This window comes from Scyliorhinus canicula, chromosome 6 (assembly GCF_902713615.1).
Source record: "Scyliorhinus canicula chromosome 6, sScyCan1.1, whole genome shotgun sequence".
Taxonomy (NCBI): domain Eukaryota; kingdom Metazoa; phylum Chordata; class Chondrichthyes; order Carcharhiniformes; family Scyliorhinidae; genus Scyliorhinus; species Scyliorhinus canicula.
Window position 1 is genome coordinate 206,392,062 of NC_052151.1, and position 20,913 is coordinate 206,412,974.

General features: G+C 47.1%; 1 protein-coding gene across 4 annotated transcripts in view; it reads left to right on the forward strand.

Moving 5' to 3' along the window:
• The window catches only part of LOC119967827 (NACHT, LRR and PYD domains-containing protein 3-like), a 90,771-nt gene that overhangs the window by 44,775 nt on the left and 25,083 nt on the right, over positions 1 to 20,913 (forward strand). For 3 of the 4 annotated variants that reach the window (XM_038800852.1, XM_038800854.1, XM_038800853.1), the window contains 4 exons: positions 2,211 to 2,381; positions 10,430 to 10,615; positions 14,018 to 14,188; positions 15,313 to 15,483. In XM_038800852.1, the coding sequence (XP_038656780.1) occupies positions 2,211 to 2,381; positions 10,430 to 10,615; positions 14,018 to 14,188; positions 15,313 to 15,483 (699 nt within the window). The remainder of the gene's footprint in view (positions 1 to 2,210; positions 2,382 to 10,429; positions 10,616 to 14,017; positions 14,189 to 15,312; positions 15,484 to 20,913) is intronic. The other variant, XM_038800856.1, reaches the window with a different exon arrangement.

The following is a 20,913-nucleotide window of genomic DNA, read 5'->3' on the forward strand; positions in this document are numbered from 1 at the left end:
ACATCAGCGCATATACTTCCTGAAGAAACTAAGGAAATTAGGCATGTCCACATTGACTCTTAGCAATTTTTACAGATGCGCCATAGAAAGTAGCCTACCCGGTTGCATCACACCTGGTATGGCAATTGCTCAGCCCAAGACCGTACAAAACTACAGAGAATCATGAACACAGCCCAGTCCATCATGCAAAACTGCCTCCCATCCATTGACTGTGTCCAATCCCCCTACTGCCTTGGGAAAAATTCCTCCACTCTCTTCCAACCTCTTCCATTGGGCAGGAGATACAAAAGTCTGAGAACACAGACTAACAGGTTCAAGATCTGGACTATACCATTGTCTTGGCTTATTCCTTGATATCCGGTGATACCTTAGTCAGGTTCACCTTAGTCCCCACTGTTACCAGACTCCTGAATGATCCTCTTCTGGACTGAACTGATCTCTTCACACATCTTCTCTACAGAGTAGAACTCCACTCCGTATGCTTCACCCAATGCCTGTGTCAATGTTTTTACATTGTGTATTTATGTATGTCCAATGTTTTTTTTCATGCATGGAATGATCTGTCTGGACTGTATGCAAAACAATGCTTTTCAATGTACCTCAGTTCACGTGACAATGAATAAATCCAATCTATCTATCAGACCACTCACTCTAAGCTCCAGTGTCATCTCCCTTTCAGGGATTGTCCACCCTATTTCAATCTGTCCCAGCTGCAAAACGTCATGTTTCATTTGCGTAAGGACAGCAAGGTCAAAAGGACAGCAAGGTCAATGCTGCCACATTTCTTGACTCATTTCCTGATGTTGTTTGCTCTCTTCTGCAAGTACATAAATTTCCATTGTTACTCACCCATCACAGGCACACACTGCCCTCTGCTGGTGACAGCCTGACTGTCTGTCATGTCTCCACAGATGTCTCCTGCATGTATCCATGCACTCGCGGCACTGCAGGTGTCAACTCTGACCCTCCATAACGAGGCTGACATGTCAGTTCCCGCCAAAGCTGCTGCCTGGACATTTCCAGTGGCTGGGTGAGGAGGATCTTCATACCAATTTCATTTTCATCCTTCGTCACATAGATGCCAGAAGGCATCAGGGCATTTATCCTTGGGCCACATTGCAATTACGTTTCCCTGTCTGGTCACATCCTCAGCAATCTCCATCCAGATATTCTGGGATTGATATGCTGATCACCTCTTCCTGTGCTGAGGGAATAGGTCCTCCCTCTGAGCCCGAGCATCCTGGAACAGCACCTCCAGGGTGGTATGGGTGAATCGCGGGGCACTTCCCTTGATGATCGTCCTGTTATTTCAGATCTTTGCTCACTCGCTGGTCCCTGAAGAGCTGCTGCATTTGCAAGTCCTGCTGTGTTTTCAAATACTGCTGCCTCCCTTTAAAAATGATGTAAGCTTTGTCTGAGCTAGGACTTCCCCCGCCTGGGATCCTGAGTGGAGAGTTGGTCCTCACCCAGACCGTTCCACCCACCTTACCGGTTTTCTGTTAATTATCTGGCTCTAGCAGTATATTCTGCCCACACTGTCACAAAATCCACTTCCAATCCAATGTTGGAACTTCACAGCTCCCAGTAAAATCACAGCCATTGTCTTCACCTCCACCACAAACTCCATTCCTGAGCCACTGATGTGGAGATGCCGGCATTGGACTGTGGTGAGCACAGTAAGAAGTCTTACAACACCAGGTTAAAGTCCAACATATTTGTTTCAAACACTAGCTTTCGGAGCACTGCTCCTTCCTCAGGTGAATGTCCACTGAACATCCATTTCCCCTCCACAGCGACTCAGGTTAAAGTCATGGAGATTTTCTACGTTTACCTTGACGATCATCCCTCTCTCATTTAATGGCTATTTCCATTTTGTTCTTTTTCATGACCGATCCTCCCCGCACCCATTTTGGCTGTTTTAAAACCTGTTTCGCTGCTGCTTCTTCCTAGGTCTCATGAATATTCATTGAACTTGAGAGGTTAGATGTTTCTATCTTCACAGATACTGCCTGACCTTCTGAATGTTTTGTGCTTTTTCTACTTGTATTCCAGATTTACAGCATCGTTAGCGTTTTCATTCGAGATACTTGGTGGTTATATTTCATGAATATTTTAACTGTACATTTATATTGTCAATAATGGTGTTCTTTAAAACAACTTGAATTTATCCTACTTCCTGTTATTTTTCTGTTTCTGCTCCTGCTCCTTAGGCTATATCATCGCGCTGACACAGACTCTTGCGCTGAGGATCTCGCCTCCACTCTCAATACAAACCAGTCACTAACAGATTTGGACCTGAGTTGGAGTAATCTAAGAAATTCAGGAGTGAAACTGCTGTCTGTGGTTCTAATGAATTCGCACAGTAAAATACAGAAACTTAAGTAAGTCCAGAATATGTGAGATGGTGTTTATAATAACTGTGTATCTAACAGTATATTTTGAGCAGTAATTACTGAAAAATCCCAACAGGCCTGGCGAGAGAAACAGAATAGACGTTTTGAAACCCAATGATTCCTTCAAGGCTTCTTCATATGGACTTGAAACGTAAATGCTGTTTCTCTCTTCACAGATGCTGTCAGACTTGCTGTGTTTTTCCAGAAAATTCTGTTTGTATTTCAAGTTTCCTGTACCTGCAGTATTTTGCTTTTAATATATTTTGAGCACTGCTTTAATAAATTATACACTGCTCATTGTTATCCGGGTCAAAGATGATGTTATCAATTTAAAAGAAGACTGCTTTTATTCTGAACCACAGCCATTATCTTCATCTCCATTCCTGAGCCACTGAACATCCACAGGCATGCAGATTCTGTACTTTTATCTTTACCATCATCTAATTTAATGACTATTTCCACTTTGTTCTTTCTTATGACCAATCTTCCCCACACCTATTTCCCTATGTCGTAAAACCTGTTAATTTTCTAACTGATTTCCAGCTTATGGGATGTCAATCGAAGAGTAGATTTTGCTTTGTGTGTGTGTGTGTGGGGGGATATAATGCAATCCTGCGCCATCTGATGTTTCCCTCGCCCACCCCACGCTTTCTCAGCTTCTCAGAGCAGAAGGCAAAACTCAGAGGAATACTCACACACCGCCGACAGTAGTGCCTATCACTGGATCCTGGCCGAGGCTTTCGGTAGTATCACGTTGTCTTCCTTGAAAAGGCTGAGTAGCAGTTTGTGGTCCGTGATCATTGCAAAGTGTTGCCCTTAAACGTATTGATGGAACCTTTTGACTGCGAAGATCATACCTAGTCCTTTGTAATCTGAGTATACCTGCCTCTTGCTTGGCCACGGTTCTCGACGCATAGACTATTGGGCCTCTCTGCCCCGTCGTCCATCCGATGGGTGACTCCGTCGTAATGCCATATGGGGAGGCTTCGCAAGTGATTGGGATCGGTCTGGAAGGGTCATAAATGCATTAGCAGCCCCGAGGACGACAATTGTCATTTTACTTTGGCAAATGCCTCTTCTTGTGGCGTCCTCCATGCCGATTTCTGATGTTTCTTTAGGAGTGGATGTAGTGGTGCCTATATGGTTGCCAAATTTGGAATTAATTTTCCGTAACAGTTTATGGCCCTAGGAACGACTGTAGCTCTGTCGTATATCCTGGCATGGAGGTTTCTTGATGGCTCGAACCTTCTCCTCCACTGGGTGCGAACATAGAACAGTACAGCACAGAACAGGCCCTTCGGCCCTCGATGTTGTGCCGAGCAATGATCACCCTACTCAAACCCAAGTATCCACCCTCTACCCGTAACCCAACAACCACTCCCTCCCCCTTAACCTTACTTTTTAGGACACTACGGGCAATTTAGCATGGCCAATCCACCTAACCTGCACATCTTTGGACTGTGGGAGGAAACCCACGCACACACTGGGAGGACGTGCAGACCACACAGACAGTGACCCAGCCGGGAATCGAACCTGGGACCCTGGAGCTGTGAAGCATTTATGCTAACCACCATGCTACCGTGCTGCCCAAACCGGCGTGTTGAAGTGGCGTGAACCATTCCGGCGTCGGGCCGCCCCAAAGTGCACAAGTCTCTGCAGCTTTAGGGGCCAAGCCCTCACATTGAGGGGCTAGGCCTGTGCTGGAGTGGTCCCGCTCCGCCAGCTGGCGTGAACGGCCTTTGGCGCCACGCCAGCCGGGTCCGAAAGGACTTCGCCGGCCGGCGTAAGTCTGCGCATGCGGCGGAGAGTCAGCGGTTGCTGACGTCATCCCGGCGCAGGGGCGGAGGTACCTTCCGCCTCCGCCATAGTGAAAACCATGGCGAAGGCGGAAGAAAAAGAGTGCCCCCACGGCACAGGCCCGCACGCCGATCGGTGGACCCCGATCGCGGGCCAGGCCACCGTGTGGGTACCTCCCCAGGGTGAGATCGCCCACGCCCCACCCCCCCCAGGACCCCGGTGCCCACCCGCGCCACCAATCCCGCCGGTCGGGTAGGTGAAGTCCCGCCAGTGGGAGAGGCTTGTCAGTGGTGGGACTTCGGCCCATCCCGGGCCGGAGTATCGCCGCGGCCGGCCCGCTGACGGGCGCGGCGTGATTCCCGCCCCCGCCAAATCCCGGGTGGCGGAGAATTCGGGACGCGGCGGGGGTGGGATTGACACCGGCCCCGGGCGATTTTCCGACACGGCGTGGCGGGGGGAGGGTTGGAGAATCCGCCCCTTGTCTTAAGTATACTGCCACCCTTGGGAGCCCTTGAAGGATGTTCTCCATAACCTTCTGGAAGATCGCACAGGTGGATGATACCCCAAATGGAAGCCTGGTGTATTTATTCAGTCGCCTGTGGGTATTGATGGTCACATATTTCCTGGGAACCGCATCCAACTCCAGCTCGAGGCATGGATGGCTCATGTCCAACTAGAGAAGAAATGACCTCCATCCAATTTTGCATATAGGTCTCCGCACGGAATTGGGTACTCATCCAGCCTGGAGGCCTTGTTCACCGTCAGCTTCAGCACCTGTAGTATTGGTGCGGTCCACCATGTGAACTGACCTGGGCGAATAATTCCCAAGATTTTCAGTCAGCTAAGCTCATCGTCCACTTTCGACAGCAGGGCATATGAAACTGGGCAGGCCCTAAAATACTTGGGTTGCATTTCTGGATCCATGTAAATTTTGACCATTATTTTCCCCAATCCATCTTGGAAAACTTCTGGGTATTATTCCAGGACCTTGTACAATCCTCCCGTACCCATTTTCAAGAACTGCTGCCAATCTAGGCGGAGCCTCTGCAGCCATTCATGGCCCAACAAAATGGGTCAGGTCCCTGAACCACCACCAGTGGCAGACAAACTGATCACTGCCCTTAGGCAACCGGAGTCATTGTTGTTCCAATGATGGACAATGGTTCTCTGGGAAAGGTAGCCAATCGTACCATAGTGTCCCTTCGGTCCAGGTGTTAGAGATCCTTGTATGGACTTTCTGGTATGTTTGCTATCTAATGACTGAGACAGTAACCTCTCTTTCAATTTCTATCTCTCGTGGGTGGCCATTTACCTGGATTATGATCTTAATGGGGGCTATGTTTGGTGCCATAATGCAGTTTTGTTTCATGCAGTTACTCCTCTGGTTGTGCTAAGTGTAAAGCCCTGGCTCTGGGTGGACTTGTCCCCCAACCAGGGTGACATGCTCGTGGACGGTTCTAGCTTTCCCGGTCCCCAAAGTTCCTGCGACCACTGGTGCAGCATAGTCGTAAGTCATCCTCCTGGAGCTCAAGTGTGATGTCTCACTGGGCTGCAGTGGCTTTTGGCCAGTGGGTCTGACCATGCCATTGCTCGGGTATTGACTGGGTCCCGTTGGCTCTGCTCTTGGAGGGGCGTTAATCTCCAGAATGGGGGCGCCCAATGTTATTTTCCTCCATATCCATGGATACCTGAAATTCCTGGATTCCCTTCTCAGTGTTTTCATGCGAGAGGGGTACTTCCAAGATTTTCATGTCCAAAGAGAGTTCTGCCAACCATCTACGTTGGGTTGCCATGTTGTTTATGCCAAACATGAAGTTTGCTTGCAGCATCTCTGGAAGGGATGGTGTAGAGTCACAATGCTCGGCCAGCTTGCATAGGCGCATCAGAAATGCCGTGACTGACTCCCCCAGAGTTTGCCCGGCCGTGTTGAATCTGCACCTCTGTACTGACACCAATAGTTTGGGGTCGTAATGGCCTGCTTCAACTGGGCCTGCGACCACTGTAAATATATCCTTCATGTCTGTGCCTGGTTCCCAGGAAGCTGTCACAATGTCTACGTATTGAGGAAATACCAAGTGGCTGACCTTTGCAGGCTACCCATTTGGATTTAAGAATTGATACTGGATGAAAGGGAGACAGTGTCACAGCATGGTGGCACAGTGACTAGCACTGCTGACTCACGGTGCCGAGTTGGTAATCCAGAGGCTCTGGTAGATGTCCTGATGAAATGAGTTCTTATTGTACCAATGCAAATGATGGATTTGAAATTTAAAATCAATTAGTTCTCAATTCCAGATTTAAAGGATTATGATCATATTTTCATAAAAACACACAAATAGCACATTCTAAACCCACAGCCATTACCATCTAAAGGGACAGGGCTACTGACATGGGAACACCACCACCTAGATGTTTTCCTCCAAGTCACTCACCATCCTGACTTGGAAAGATGTTGCCATTCCTTCACTGTTCCTTAAATATCCTGGAGCTACACCTAACAGCACTGTGGGTGTACCTACACCACATGGACTAAAGCAGTTTAAGAACCCTACCGAACGACCAACTTCTCAGGACCAATTAGGAATGTGCAAAGTCCACATGGACAGTGAACCAGAGCCGGGATCGAACCTGGGACTTTGTCGCCGTGAGGCAGCAGTGCTAGCCATGCTGCCTCATCAGCCTCAAATTTGACATTGTCCTGTCCTGCACAGTGTTCAGAGTGTGAGTAGCCTCGGCTACCTCTGCCCCCATCAGCTGTTTGGGCATCTCTGCGCTGTGTTTCTTAGATTGTGAAAACTTTACCATCAGTGTTTACCCACTCGGCCTCCAACGACAGTGCCTCAGTAGAACATCAAGATCTGGATGTAGCCAATATTTTGGCTTATTCCTTGATATCCTGTGCTCCCATGGTCACGTGAGGCGATAAGTTTAACATTGTGTGCTGTACTGACCTGGCCACAAAACATCAGGGAATTCATCATTTTTCCACACTTAAACCACGTACCTCACGACCATTCACCTCTTTCACAATCTTGGGTTTCCCCTTTTCCTCAGAGATGGACGGCTATCCCGCAATCACAGCAGCCCTTGATTTTGGAGAGAGAAGTGTGAAGAGGGAAATGCACATTCCAACCTCTTCTTCAGACTACTCTCTTTGACTAGTGTTGGGGACACGAGCGCAATGTTTTTGGTCACCCGGCACTCTCCTTTGTCCATCCATTAGGCCACACAATTTATATTTCAGACCCATCTCCCTTTCAGGGATTGTCCATCCTGCTTCAGCGTCTCACTGCTGCAGCGCTTCATAATTAATTGGCATGAGGACGGCAAGGCCAATGCTGCCACACTTCTTGACCCATCCCCTGACTTTGTTTGCTCTCTCCTACAAGCACATCAATTTCCATTGTTACCCATAAGACCAGAAGAGTTAGGAGCAGAATCAGGCCATTCGCCCCAATCAGTTTGCTCTGCCATTCGATCGTGGCTGTTATGTTTCTAGTCCTCGTTCTCTTACCTTCTCCCTGTCATCCCGGATCCCCTTACTAATCAAGAAACTATCTATCTCTGTGATAGACACTCCGTGATTTGGCTTCTGGAAGGGATGGCGTAGAGTCTCAATGCTCGGCCAGCTTGCGTAGGCGCATCAGAAATGCCATGAATGACACCCCAGGTTTGCCGGGCCGTGTTGAGCCACAGATTCACCATCCTCTGGCTGAAGAAATTCCTCCTCATTTCCGTTTTAAAGGATTATCCCATTAATCTGAGGCTGTGCCCTCGGATTCTAGTCTCTCCTACTAGTGGAAGCATCTTCTCCACATCCACTCTATCTAGATGTTGACTAAGGGTCATCGGACTCGAAATGTTAGCTCTTTTCTCTCCCTACAGACTCTGCCAGACCTGCTGAGATTTTCCAGCATTTTCTCTTTCCTTTCAGATTTCAGCATCTGCAGTAATTTGCTTTAATCCACTCTACCTAGACCTCTTAGTATTCTTTAAGTTTCAATAAGATCCCTCCCCTCTTCCTTTTAAACTAAATTGAGTAGAGGCCCAGAGTCGTCAGCCGCTCCTCATATGACAAGCCCTTCATTCCAAGGATCATTCTTGGGAGCCTCCTCTGGACCCCCTCCAAGACCAGCATATCCTTCCTTGGATACTGGGCACAGAATTGCTTATAATATTCCAAATGGGGTCTGATCAGAGCCTTATAAAGCCTTAAAAGTACATCCCTGCCCTTGTACATAGAACATACAGTGTAGAAGGAGGCCATTCGGCCCATCGAGTCTGCACCGGCCCACTTAAGCCCTCACTTCCACCCTATCCCCGTAACCTAATAACTTCTAACCTTTTTGGTTTCTAAGGGAAATTTATCATGGCCAATCCACCTAACCTGCACGTCTTTGGACTGTGGGAAGAAACCGGAGCACCCGGAGGAAACCCACACAGACACAGGGAGAAGGTGCAGACTCTGCACAGACAGTGACCCAGCAGGGAATTGAACCTGGGATTCTAGCCCTCTTGAAATAAATGCTTCATTCCTCTTCCTAACTGCGAACTAAACCTATATGTCAACTTTAAGAAAATACTGAACAAGGACTCCAAAGTCCCTTTGTGCTTCAGATTTCCGAAGTCGTTTCCCATTTAGAAAATAGTCTATGCCTCTATGATTCCTGCCAAAATGCATAATCTCACACTTTTTTCCACCTGCCACTCCTTTGCCCACTCTCCGAGCCTGTCCTTCTGCAACCTCCCCGCTTCCTCAACACTACTTGTCTCTCTACATGCCTTTGTATCATTTGCAAATTTAGCAACAACTTGCCCTTCACAGACAAACATGAGTCTATACCAGTGACAGCCTGAATGTCCACATTGGCTACACAAGGTGGTCTTCTGTATGCATTGATACACGTGCAGCAGTGCAAGAGCCCACTCTGACTGACTGAGACCCTCCACAGAGAGGCTGACATACTTCTAACAGCCAATACTGCTCCTGGGCATTGCCAGTGGATGGCTGGGACTGAAACATCAATTTAATTTTCATCCTTCATATATATGTCAGAACACATTAGGACAGTTATCCTTAGGCCACGCTGCAGCCACGTTCAAAAAGCAATTTCCATCCAGATTTTCGAGGATTTACATGCTGACCTCCTCCTCCTGTCCTGAGGGAAGAGGACCTTCCTTTGTGCCAGAGCGGCCGAGAACAGATTTTCCAGGGAAGCATGTGTGAATCGGGGGGGGGGGGGGGGGGGGGGGGGGGGGGCTACACTTGATTTTCAGTCAGCCATTTCAGGTCTCTGTTCACTCATGGGTCCCTCCAGAGCTGCTGCATTTACAAGCACTGCAGCCTCCCTTTTAAGATAATGCATGCGTTGCCTGAATGAGAAATTCTCCTGCCAGGGTTCTCTGAGTGAATGGTTGTCCCTCACCATCACCTGACCCCACACTCCAGACCTCCACATTGCCAGTCAACCTAATGATCCAATTCTGGCAGTACAGTCTGACCACACCGTCGCAACACCCCCTTCTAATCCCAATGTTGGGACTTCACAGCTTCCGGTAAAATCACAGCCATTATCTTCGGCTCCACAACAAACTCCATTCCTGAGTCACGGACCATTCCATGCCCCCTCACAGTGACTCAGGGTAAGGACATGCAGATCCTGTGCTTTTGTCTTGACCATCATCCCATTAATCATTTAATTTATTTCTCCATTTCCATTTTGTTCTTTTCATGACCCATACTCCCACCACCAATTGTCTGTGTCTAAAATCGCTGCTTGTGCCCAGTTCTAATGAAAGCTCATCAAACTTTAACAGTCAGTTGTTTCTGCCTTCACAGATACTGCCTGACCTGCTGAGTATTTTGTACTGATTCTACTTATATTCAATATTTGGAGCATGAATGGTATTTTCGTTCGATGTATGTAGAGTTTTTGTTTCTCGAATGTCTTGACTGTACATTTACATTGGGCGGGATCCTCTGGTGTGTTTCTCAGCGGCGGGAAGCAGCCGTTGGCTGGCGCCGAGATTCTTTGCTCTTGCCATTGTCAGTGGCAATTCTCATTGGAGTCACCCTACATTGTCAGGAAACGCATACGAGGGATGTCCGCTGCAGGCAGGACCAGAGAATTCCGCTGGTATGAATGGCCAGAAAACTCCAGCCATAGTCAATAATGGTGTTCTTGGAAATGCTGTTAATTTATCCAGATTCCTGTTATTTTTCTCTCTCTGATTCCCAGGCTAGATAATAACTCTCTCACAGATTCCTGTGCTGAGCATCTCGCCTCCACTCACATTAGTGATATAATTGATATCAACCAGTCACTGACAGATTTGGACCTGAGTCACAATAATCTGGGAGATTCAGGAGTTAAACTACTGTCTGTGGCACTGCGGAACCCGGATTGTAAAATACAGAAACTGAAGTAAGTACCAGACTCTGCAAAGTTGTATTTATAATAACTGAGTAGCTAACAATGTATTTTGAGCAGAAATTGTTGGATAAACGAAACAGATCTAGCAGAAACCGAGTTAACATTTCAAGTCCGTCTGACTCTTCGACAGAGCATCTTCATACAGACTCGAAATGTTCACTCTGTTTTCTTTCTCCGCAGATGCCGTCAGGCTTTCTGGGTTCTTACAGTAAATTCTATTTTTATTTCAGATTTCCAACATCTGCAGTATTTTCCTTTTGACATCTTTTGAGCACTGTTTCAATAACAAAACATTGTTCATTATTATAAGTGTTAATGATAATATAATTTAAAAGAGAACTGCTTTTACTCTGAATCTCGTTATTTTTCTAACTGGTCCCCAGGTTATGGGATGTCAGTCCAAGAGTATATTTTGCCTCCTGTGGGTGGTGGAATAATGTGACCCTGCACCCCCATTCCCCGCTCAGAGATTTGTCAGAGAGCAGAATGATGAGAGAAACTAAAAGACATCCTTCATACTTACTTTATGTCAGTGGTTCCCAACCTTGGTGTAGCTTTGGAATCTTGGAAGTGTGCTGTGGCCTGCTGCGTGTTTTAAACAGTATGCACTGCAGGAGCCTGAGAAAGGAAAAAACGTGGGACTGGTATCTGGGAGTGTGGCTCTGACAGCAGGGGAAGGGGGCACCAGGAGTGTGGCGGATCCAGAGTGGCGGTGTGGCGATGAAGAGAGCAGTAAATATATAACATTTTGATAGCCAGCTGCTGATTTTCTTTTACATAAGTATACTTTAGATGAAAGAAGCTGTCAGCTTTGCAATATATGTTTTGCCGTTCTTGATTTTAGCTTATCTTTTCTGTAACTCACAGTCCGCTCCCACTCCACAGTGCGACTGGCAGATAACTGGAACTGAGCCCTGCTGAGTTCCAGATTTTCACTGTTCTTTGTGCGAGGGATGCTGTGTCAAAATCCTGGAGCCCACAGGACTGCAGTAGTTGAATGCAGCCCGTCAATACCTTCTTGAGGTGGAAAGGGAGGGGGAATAATGTGACCGTGCAGTCTTGAAGGTTCGTTCCGAGATTCCTCCTGCTTCAGTGGTTGTGACTGTCTCCCAGTCACAGCATCTCTCAGTTTACAAAAGAATGAAGAGCAATTTGAGGGCATTGCAATTTCCAACACTACCTTCAGACTAATCTCGGTGACCAGTGATATGCGCACAAGCACTATGTTTTGTGTTCACTACAAGCTCTCCAGTGATCATCTGTTTGGCCACTCTCACTCTCAGCTGCACAACCCATCTCATCATTGGTGTTGACTCACCCAGCCTCCAGTGCCAGTGCTTCATTAGGATATCAAGATCCGGACATCCCAATGCCTGGGCTTATTCTTGATATCCTGTGTTCCCATAGTCACACAGAAGACTAAAGGTTTAACATTATGTTCTGCACACAACCAGCCTGAACACATCAGGACATTCTTCCTTTTACCACACAACAACCACATGCCTCACCTCTATTCGCTTCTTTGACAATCGAGGTTTTTCCTTTTCCTCCGCTGTGGCTGACTATCCTGCGGCTACAGCAGCCCTTGATTTTTCACATAGAGAAGTGTTCAGAGGGCAATGCACATTGCAACATTGCCTTTGGGCTACTCTCTTTGACCAGTGATGGACACAGGAGCAATATACCTTTTGCTCACCATAGGCTCTCCGGTGACCATCCATTAACTCATTAATCCACTTGTTCTCTGTTTCAGAGCCACCGCCCTTTCGGGGATTGTCCGTCCTGCTTCACGGTCTCCCAGCTGCAATGCTTCATATTTCAGTCACATAAGGATGGCAAGCTCAATGCTGCCACACTTCTTGACTGATCTTTTCTGCAAGCTTATAATTTCCATTGTTATTCACCCATCAAAGATGCACGCTAGCCACACATTTGACAGCCTGACTGTCTGCCATGTCTCCATTGAGATGTCTCTTGCATAAATTCGACAGTGCATAAGTCAATCCTGACTGACCGGACCCTCCATAGAGAGGCTGACATTCCTCTGACAGCCAATGCTGTTGCCTGGGCATTAGTAATGGCGGGTGTGAATTAACTTTATACCACCTTTACTTTCATCCTTCGCCACATATATACCAGAACATATTCGGACATTTATTCTCGGGCGATACGACAAACATATGCCCCTAGTCTGTTGACCTCCTTAACAATTTCCGAACAGATTTTCTGGGTTTGGTATTCTGATCTCCTCCTCCTGTCCTGAGGGAGTAGGATCACCCTCAAACCCGAGCAGCCTGGAGGCAAACTTCTAGGGAGGCAAATTGAGGGGCTACCCATGATCTACCTTCTGCCATTTCAGGTCTTTACTCGCTCTCCAGTCCCTCCAGAGCTGTTGCATTTGCAAGTAATGTTGCCTCCCTTTAAAGATGATGCAAGAATTACCTGAATTAGGTCTTTCCCTGCCTGGGCTCCATGAGTAGATAATCACCCCTCATTAACTCCACCAACCCCCCAAACTCCCATGTTGCCAGTCGACCTTAATTATCCAATTCTGGCAGTAAACTATGCCCACACATTCACTACGCCTGCTTCCAATCCCCATGTTGGACTTCACAGCTTCTGATAAAATCACAGCCATTATTTTCATCGACACAATCTCCATTCCTGAGCCATTGACCTTCCCATGCCCTTCCACAGTGTCTCAGGATAAGATCATCCCTTTCTTATTTAATGACGCCTCCATTTCAACTTTGTTCATTCTTTTCCTCGACCCATCCTCCCTCTGCCATCTGTTTCCCTGTGTCTTAAATCCTGTTAATTCACTACTACTTCCCAATTATAATGAAAGCTCATTGACCTTGAATTGTTAGTTGTTTCTGTGTTCACAGATACTGCCTGACCTGCTGAGTATTTTGTGCTTATTCTACTTATATTCCAGGTGGCACAGTTGTTAACATTGCTGCCTCACAGCGCCAGGGACCTGGGTTCAATTCCGACCTCGGGTGACTGTCTGTGAGGAGTTTGCACTTTCTCCCCATGTCTGCGTGGGTTTCCTCCGGGTCCCTGGTTTTTCTACCACAGTCCAAAGATGTGCATGTTAGGTGGATTAGCCATGCTAAATTACCCCTTAATCCAGGCTACAGGGAGAGGGCAGGGATTGGATCTGTGCAGGGTGGTCTTTCGGTGCAGTCTTGATGTTACAAATGGCTTCCTTCTGCACTGTAGGGATTCCAAACTTTCTATTTACAGCATCAATAGAATTTCCTTCTATACACATGGAAGTTTTGTTTCTTGAATATTTTGGCTGTACATTTCTATTGTCATTAGTGGTGATCTTCAGAACACTGTGATGTACTCTGATTCCTGTTATTTTCTTCTCTCTCTGATCCCCAGTCTCTATCACAATGCTCTCGCTCATTCTTGTGCTGAGGATCTCACCTCCGCTCTCAGTACAAACCGGTCACTGTTGGAGCTAGATCTGGGTGATAACAAACTGGGAGATTCGGGAGTGAAACTACTGTCTGTGGTGCTGAGGGATCCTGACTGTAAAATACAGAAACTGAAGTAAGTACCAGACAATGAGAAATTATGTTTATAATATATGATGCTCTTATGTGGAAGTCCAATAATATATGATGTGCAATATTATTAGTATAATAAAGAAACATTGCCTATTATTATTAGTGTCAGTCATATTATTAATATGAAAAATTGCATTTACTATCGATAATGGGATGTGAGACCCACAGGTTTTTCTGTCGACCCTAAGAGGGAATAATGTGGCCGTGCACACTGGTTTTCAGAGGTGGATGGTTGTTCCCCTGTGACAACAGCCCCGGATCTGTTAGAGAGAGAGAGAGATAGTGATGGAAAGAGAGAGAGAGAGACAAACACCACTCTTACTCAGTTTCAGAGCCATCTCTCTTTCAGGAATTGTCTCTCCTGCTTCAAGGTCTCCCAGTGGCAGTGCTTCATATTTCATTGCCATAAAGACGGCAAGGTCAATGCTGCCACATTACTTGACTCATTCCCTGACATTGTTTACTCTGTTCTGCAAGCACTTGAATTCCCATTGTTACTCACCCATCAGACACACACTAACATGTGTTGGTGACAACCTGACTGTCTATCATGTCTCCATATAGAGGCCTCCTGCATTTATCCACACAGTTTTGGCAGTGCAGGAGTGAACTCTGATCGAGACCCTCCACAGAGACTGATATGCCTCTTATAGCAAATGCTTCTGCCTGGATATTGGACGTAACTCGGTGGGGATGAAACTGAACCAATTTCCCTTTCATCCTGCATCACACATATAGGAACACATTTGGACATTTATCTCTTGCATCCCTTACCCGGGCTCCCTGAATGGACAATTGCCCCATATCATCTCCTTTATCTTTCTTTTTCTCCCTCTCTCTCCCTCTCTCTCTCCCCCACCCCACTCTCTCTCGCTCTCTCTCTCTCCCCACCCCACTCGGTTAGCTGTTCCTGTCTTCACAGATACTACCTAACATGAGTATTTTGTGTGTATTCTACTTACGGTCCAGATGTAGAGCATCAATAGTATATTCCTTCGATATAAGTGGAGGTTGCATTTCTTTAATGTCAGTGTACATTACTATTGCCAATAATGGTGCTCTTGAATTTACCCTAATTTCTGTCATATTTGTCTCTCTGATCCCCAGTCTGTGTCGTAACAAACTCACAAGTTCAAGTGCTGAGGAGCTCAATTTAACAGACAGTACAAATCAGCCACTAATGGATTTGGAACTGAGTTCTAATACTCTGGGAGATTCAGGAGTGCAAGTACAATCTGTGGCTCTGAGGAACCCAGACTGTAAAATACAGAAGCTGAAGTAAGTGCCGGACTGTGTGAGATTGTGTTTATAATAACTCAAATGTCTAATAGTATATTATCAGCAGACACGGAAAAACTGCAGGTCTGGCAGCATCTGTGGAGCGAGAAATAGAATTAACGTTTCGAGTCCCAATGATTTCTTCGGAGCTTCTTCCTCTGGATGTGAAACGTTGGGCTTGATTCAACTGAATGGGAACAAAGTCCCATAGTGAGAGCGCTTAGCCCCCCCCCCCCCCCGGCTCTCTCAGCACCGAGAAAAACATGGTCATTCAACGAGACTTGAGTAAGGGGCCTCCGAGATGAACACGGCCAAGAACTCGCTGGAACTCCCCAGTATATTGAGAGATCGGGATGCCATGGGAGTGCCAGACTGGCACCCAGGTGCAGAGCCAGGGTGCCAAGGTAGCACCAGCAGTGCCAGGGCATCACCCTGCCCAAATGGCATACATCTGGGGGCCTCCGATCTCCTGTGAGACCCCCACGAGTGCCTTTCCGTCTGGTTCCCTTTGTGGGGACCAGTGTTGAGGTCTCCGAGGCAAAGGGGATGAATCCCAAAGCCTCAGAAATCTGAATTTTTGAGTGAGACCTACATTCTTGCTCTAATATGCAGATTTGCCAAAAAGATATCTCTTCCCCCCCCCCCCCCCCCCCCCCCCCCCCCCCCAACCACACACACACACACAATGGGCAGATTTAGAGCGCAACGTCTTGCAAAATCGTGTTGGATCTTGCGAGGAGTTGAGAGCCGGGTAAATCCCGGAACTGAACCTCCCGGCTTTTATTGGTCATGCTGTGCCGCTGCGAGCTGCTTTTCCGGAGCAGTGTGGCTGTTGGATCACGCCTATTGACTGTGTTTCTCTCTCTACCGATGCTATCAGACTTGCTGAATTTTTCCAGCAAATTCTGTTTTTATTTTGTGGTTCCCGCATCTGTAATATTTTGCTTGATATATTTTGAGCACTTTTTAAATAAATAAACCACTGTCCATTATTCCATACCAATGATAATGTTGTCAATTTAAAAGAAAGCTGTTTTTGTTCTAAATCTTGTTACTTTTCTAACTGCTCTTCAGTATATGGGATGTCAGTTGAAGTGTACATTTTGCTTTGTGTAGGTGCGGGGAATAATGTGATTGTGCATCTCCTGAAGTTTCCCTCCCTCAGCCCACTCCTCCTCAGTTTCTCAGAGGCAGACGGCTGTTTCCCAGTCAGAGCAGTCTTACTTGTAAGTGATAAGAATGATGAGAGGCAATCTGACACATCCTTTAGACGTACTCAATGTGACCAGTGAGGGACACACAGGATTTGTGTTTTGAGATCATCAGAGACTCTTCTATGTCCATTCTATAAGCTACTCCTTTTCCCAGCTCTACAGTCCATCCCACCATCAGTGATTGCCTGCCCTACCTTCAGGTCTCCCAGCTTCATGACCTCCGCTTTCATGGGCATAAGGATGGAATAATAGGCACTGCTACCAGTAATACCTCACATGAAATCTATGGGGTGGGAACGCTTCTCTTCTCCATGCTCACGAGCTCCCCCGCTGGAGTGGGGTATCTCAACTCACCCATGTATATAATGTCTGCTTCAGCAGGAACCAGGTAGGGATTTACTGGGTAGTGTACGTACCTTTTTCTGTAACTTAAAACTTGGTTTCGTATTTTACTTGATGTGGGCTCCCCATTTCCTCGTTAAACTAGCCTTTTTTGTTTCCCCCTGATGTTGTATGTTCTCCTAAAAGCAAATACATTTCCACTTTTATCCACCCATCTAAGACGCACATACTAACCTCTGCTGGTGGCAGCCTGACTGTCCATCATGTCTCCAGAAGGATGACTCCTTCATGTAGCCACTCAGCCGTGGCTGTGCAGGAGTCAACCCGGACTGGCTTGGACCATGTACACAGAGAGGCTAGGTTCTTTTTCCTCTTTTTTTTGGCTGGTGCAGACATTATTGCCTTAGTGGCCTCGTTCTGCACCATGATCTTTATATTCTAAATGAACCAACAGGTCAGATCAGAGTTCCACAGTACTGCCGATTCCATTTATGAATAGTGGTGGGCATGTAAACAATTCTGAGATGCCTCCACTAATATCCCGATCTTCAGTGATGGAGGAACCCAGCACAATAGTACATACGACATGGCTGAAATATTTGTAAACATTTTCCACCAGTGTCAGGTGGATGATTATTCTTTTATTTTAAATTTAAGGGTACCCAATTCATTTTTTCCAATTAAGGGGCAATTTAGCATGCCCAATCCACCTACCCTGCACATCTTTGGGTTGTGGGGATGACACTCATGCAGACACAGGGAGAATGTGCAAACTCCACACGGACAGTGACCCAGAGCCGGGATCAAACCTGGGACCTTGATGCCGTGAGGCAGCAATGCTAACCAGGATGACTATTCTTTGTCTCCTCCTGAGGTCCTCGCATGGCAAATGCCAATGTTCAGTCAATTTGAATCACTCCACATGACAACAAGAAATGGCTCAATGCACTGGATACTGCAAAGGCTGTGGACCTGACAACATACCATCAGTAGTACTGAAAAAGTATTGAACAGATCTCTCTGTGCACATAACCATGTTCCAGTACAGCTACAATACTGCATCAACCCAATGTGGAAAACTGCCCAAGTATATCAGTATGACAAATTACCAGCTCAACAGCCTTCTCTCAATCATCTTCAAAGTGATAGAAGGTGTTACAGAAGCGTGTTGAGAATAATAATCTTCGCACTCGGTTCAGGGCAAGTGGCTCCTACGCTAATAATGGCATTTGTTGAAACATGGATAAGAGAGCTGAATTCTGCAGGTGAGATGAGAGTGCCAGTCCTGGACATCAAGGCTGCATTTGACAGATCCATCGAGGAGGACTGGCAAAACTGTAGCCAATTGGAGTCGGGGAAAACTCTCCTTTTTAGAGCTGTACCGACCACAAAGGAACATGTGGTTGTTGGACGCCAGGAGTCCCAGGATCGCTTTGCAGGTGTAACTCGGCATTGTGCCCTTGACCCAACCATCTTTCGTTAATCCATCCGTGGCTTTCCTTCCATCATGAGCTCTGAATTGGGGATGTTCGTTGATGATTGCACAGTGTTCAGCAGCATTCGTGACTCTTCAGATACTAAAGCAGTCCAAGTGCAAAGGCAGCAGGACCTGGACAATATTAAAGCTTGTCCTTAAAACTGGCAAATAAAATTTGCACCCCACGAATGCTAGACAATGACCATATTCAGTATCAGTTTCGAACAAAGACAGATCTGGCTGGCATAGTGGCGGCACTCTGGTTGAATAGCCTCACCATCATGGCACTTCTATGGGCGGAATAAAGGGGCAGTGAGTTAGACTGGAAAGGGCAGCGCAGCTATTTGCTATGGCCCTTATTCACTCTGTCTTTGAACATTCCAAAGATGTCCTGGCGATATCTGTGGAATCTCCCAGTCTGTTACTCTTCACTGCATCAAGATGGTCATCAGTGCTATCTTCAAGAGGACCATCTGATGCAGGAACATTAACTCTGATCTTAGGGTATCGGGGCCACCGTTGGATTCCTTCAGTTGAAGAATGTCAACCATTATATGATGTGGAGATGCCGGCGTTGGACTGGGGTGAGCACAGTAAGAAGTCTTACAACACCAGGTTAAAGTCCAACAGGTTTGTTTCAAACACGAGCTTTCGGAGCACGGCTCCTTCTTCAGGTGAATGGAAAGGCTTGTTCCAGAAATGTTTATATAGACACAGTCAGAGATGCCCCGGAATGCGAGCACCTGCAGGCAATCAAATCATCAAAGATGCAGAGAGAGAGGTAACTCCAGGTTAAAGAGGTGTGAATTGTCCCAAGCCAGTTCAGTCGGTAGGCCTCTGCAAGTCCAGGCTTGTTGGTGGGGGCCGAATGTAATGCGACATGAATCCCAGATCCCGGTTGAGTCCGCATTCATGCGTGCGGAACTTAGCTATAAGTTTTTGCTCAGCAATTTTGCGTTGTCGCGTCTCCTGAAGGCCTCCTTGTAGAATGCTGACCCGGAGATCAGAGGCTGAATGTCCTTGACTGCTGAAGTGTTCCCCAACTGGAAGGGAACAGTCCTGCCTGTTGATAGTCGCACGATGCCCGTTTATTCGTTGTCGCAGTGTCTGCATGGTCTCGCCAATGTACCACGCTTCGGGACATCCTTTCCTGCAGCGTATGAGGTAGACTACATTGGTCGAGTCGCACGAGTATGCGTCGCGTACCTGGTGGGTGGTGTTTCCACGTGTAATGGTGGTGTCCATGTCGATGATCTGGCATGTCTTGCAGAGATTACCCTGGCAGGGTTTTGTGGTGTTGTGGTTGCTGTTCTGAAGGCTGGGTAATTTGCTGCAAACAATGGTTTGTTTGAGGTTGCGCGGTTGTTTGAAGGCCAGTAGTGGGGGTGTGGGGATGACCTTGGCAAGATGTCCATCCTCGCTGATGATGTGTTGGAGGCTGCGAAGAAGATGTCGTAGTTTCTCCGCCCCAGGAAAGTACTGGACGACGAAGGGTACTCTGTCAGTGGTGTCCCGTGTTTGTCTTCTGAGGAGGTCGGTGCGGTTTTTTGCTGTGGCGCGGTGGAACTGTCGATCAATGAGTCGAGCGCCATATCCCGTTCGTACGAGGGCATCTTTCAGCATCTGTAGGTGTCTGTTGCGCTCCTCCTTGTCTGAGCAGATCCTGTGTATACGGAGGGCTTGTCCATAGGGGATGGCTTCTTTAATGTGTTTCGGGTGAAAGCTGGAGAAGTGGAGCATCGTGAGATTATCTGTGGGCTTGCGGTAAAGCGAGGTGCTGAGGTGACCGTCCTTGATGGAGACGAGTGTGTCCAAGAATGGAACTGAATTTGGAGAATAGTCCATGGTGAGTTTGATGGTGGGATGGAACTTATTGATGTCATCGTGTAGTCGTTTCAGTGATGTCTCGCCGTGGGTCCAAAGGAAAAAAATGTCATCGATGTATCTGGTGTATAGCATCGGTTGAAAGTCCTGTGTGGTGAGGAAGTCCTGTTCAAACTTGTGCATGAAGATGTTGGCATATTGAGGTGCAAATTTGGTCCCCATGGCTGTTCCGTGCGTCTGGATGAAGAATTTGTTGTCGAAGGTGAAGACGTTGTGGTCTAGAATGAAACGGATGAGTTGCAGAATTGCGTCTGGAGATTGGCAGTTGTCGGTGTTGAGGACTGAGGCTGTTGCAGCAATGCCGTCGTCATGGGGGATGCTGGTGTAGAGTGCCGAGACATCCATTGTGACGAGGAATGTTCCTGGTTCAACTGGTCCATGGGTGCTGAGTTTCTGTAGGAAGTCCGTCGTGTCGCGACAGAAGCTGGGTGTACCTTGTACGATGGGTTTCAAGATGCCCTCGATGTGGCCAGAGAGGTTCTCACACAGGGTCCCATTGCCTGAAACGATAGG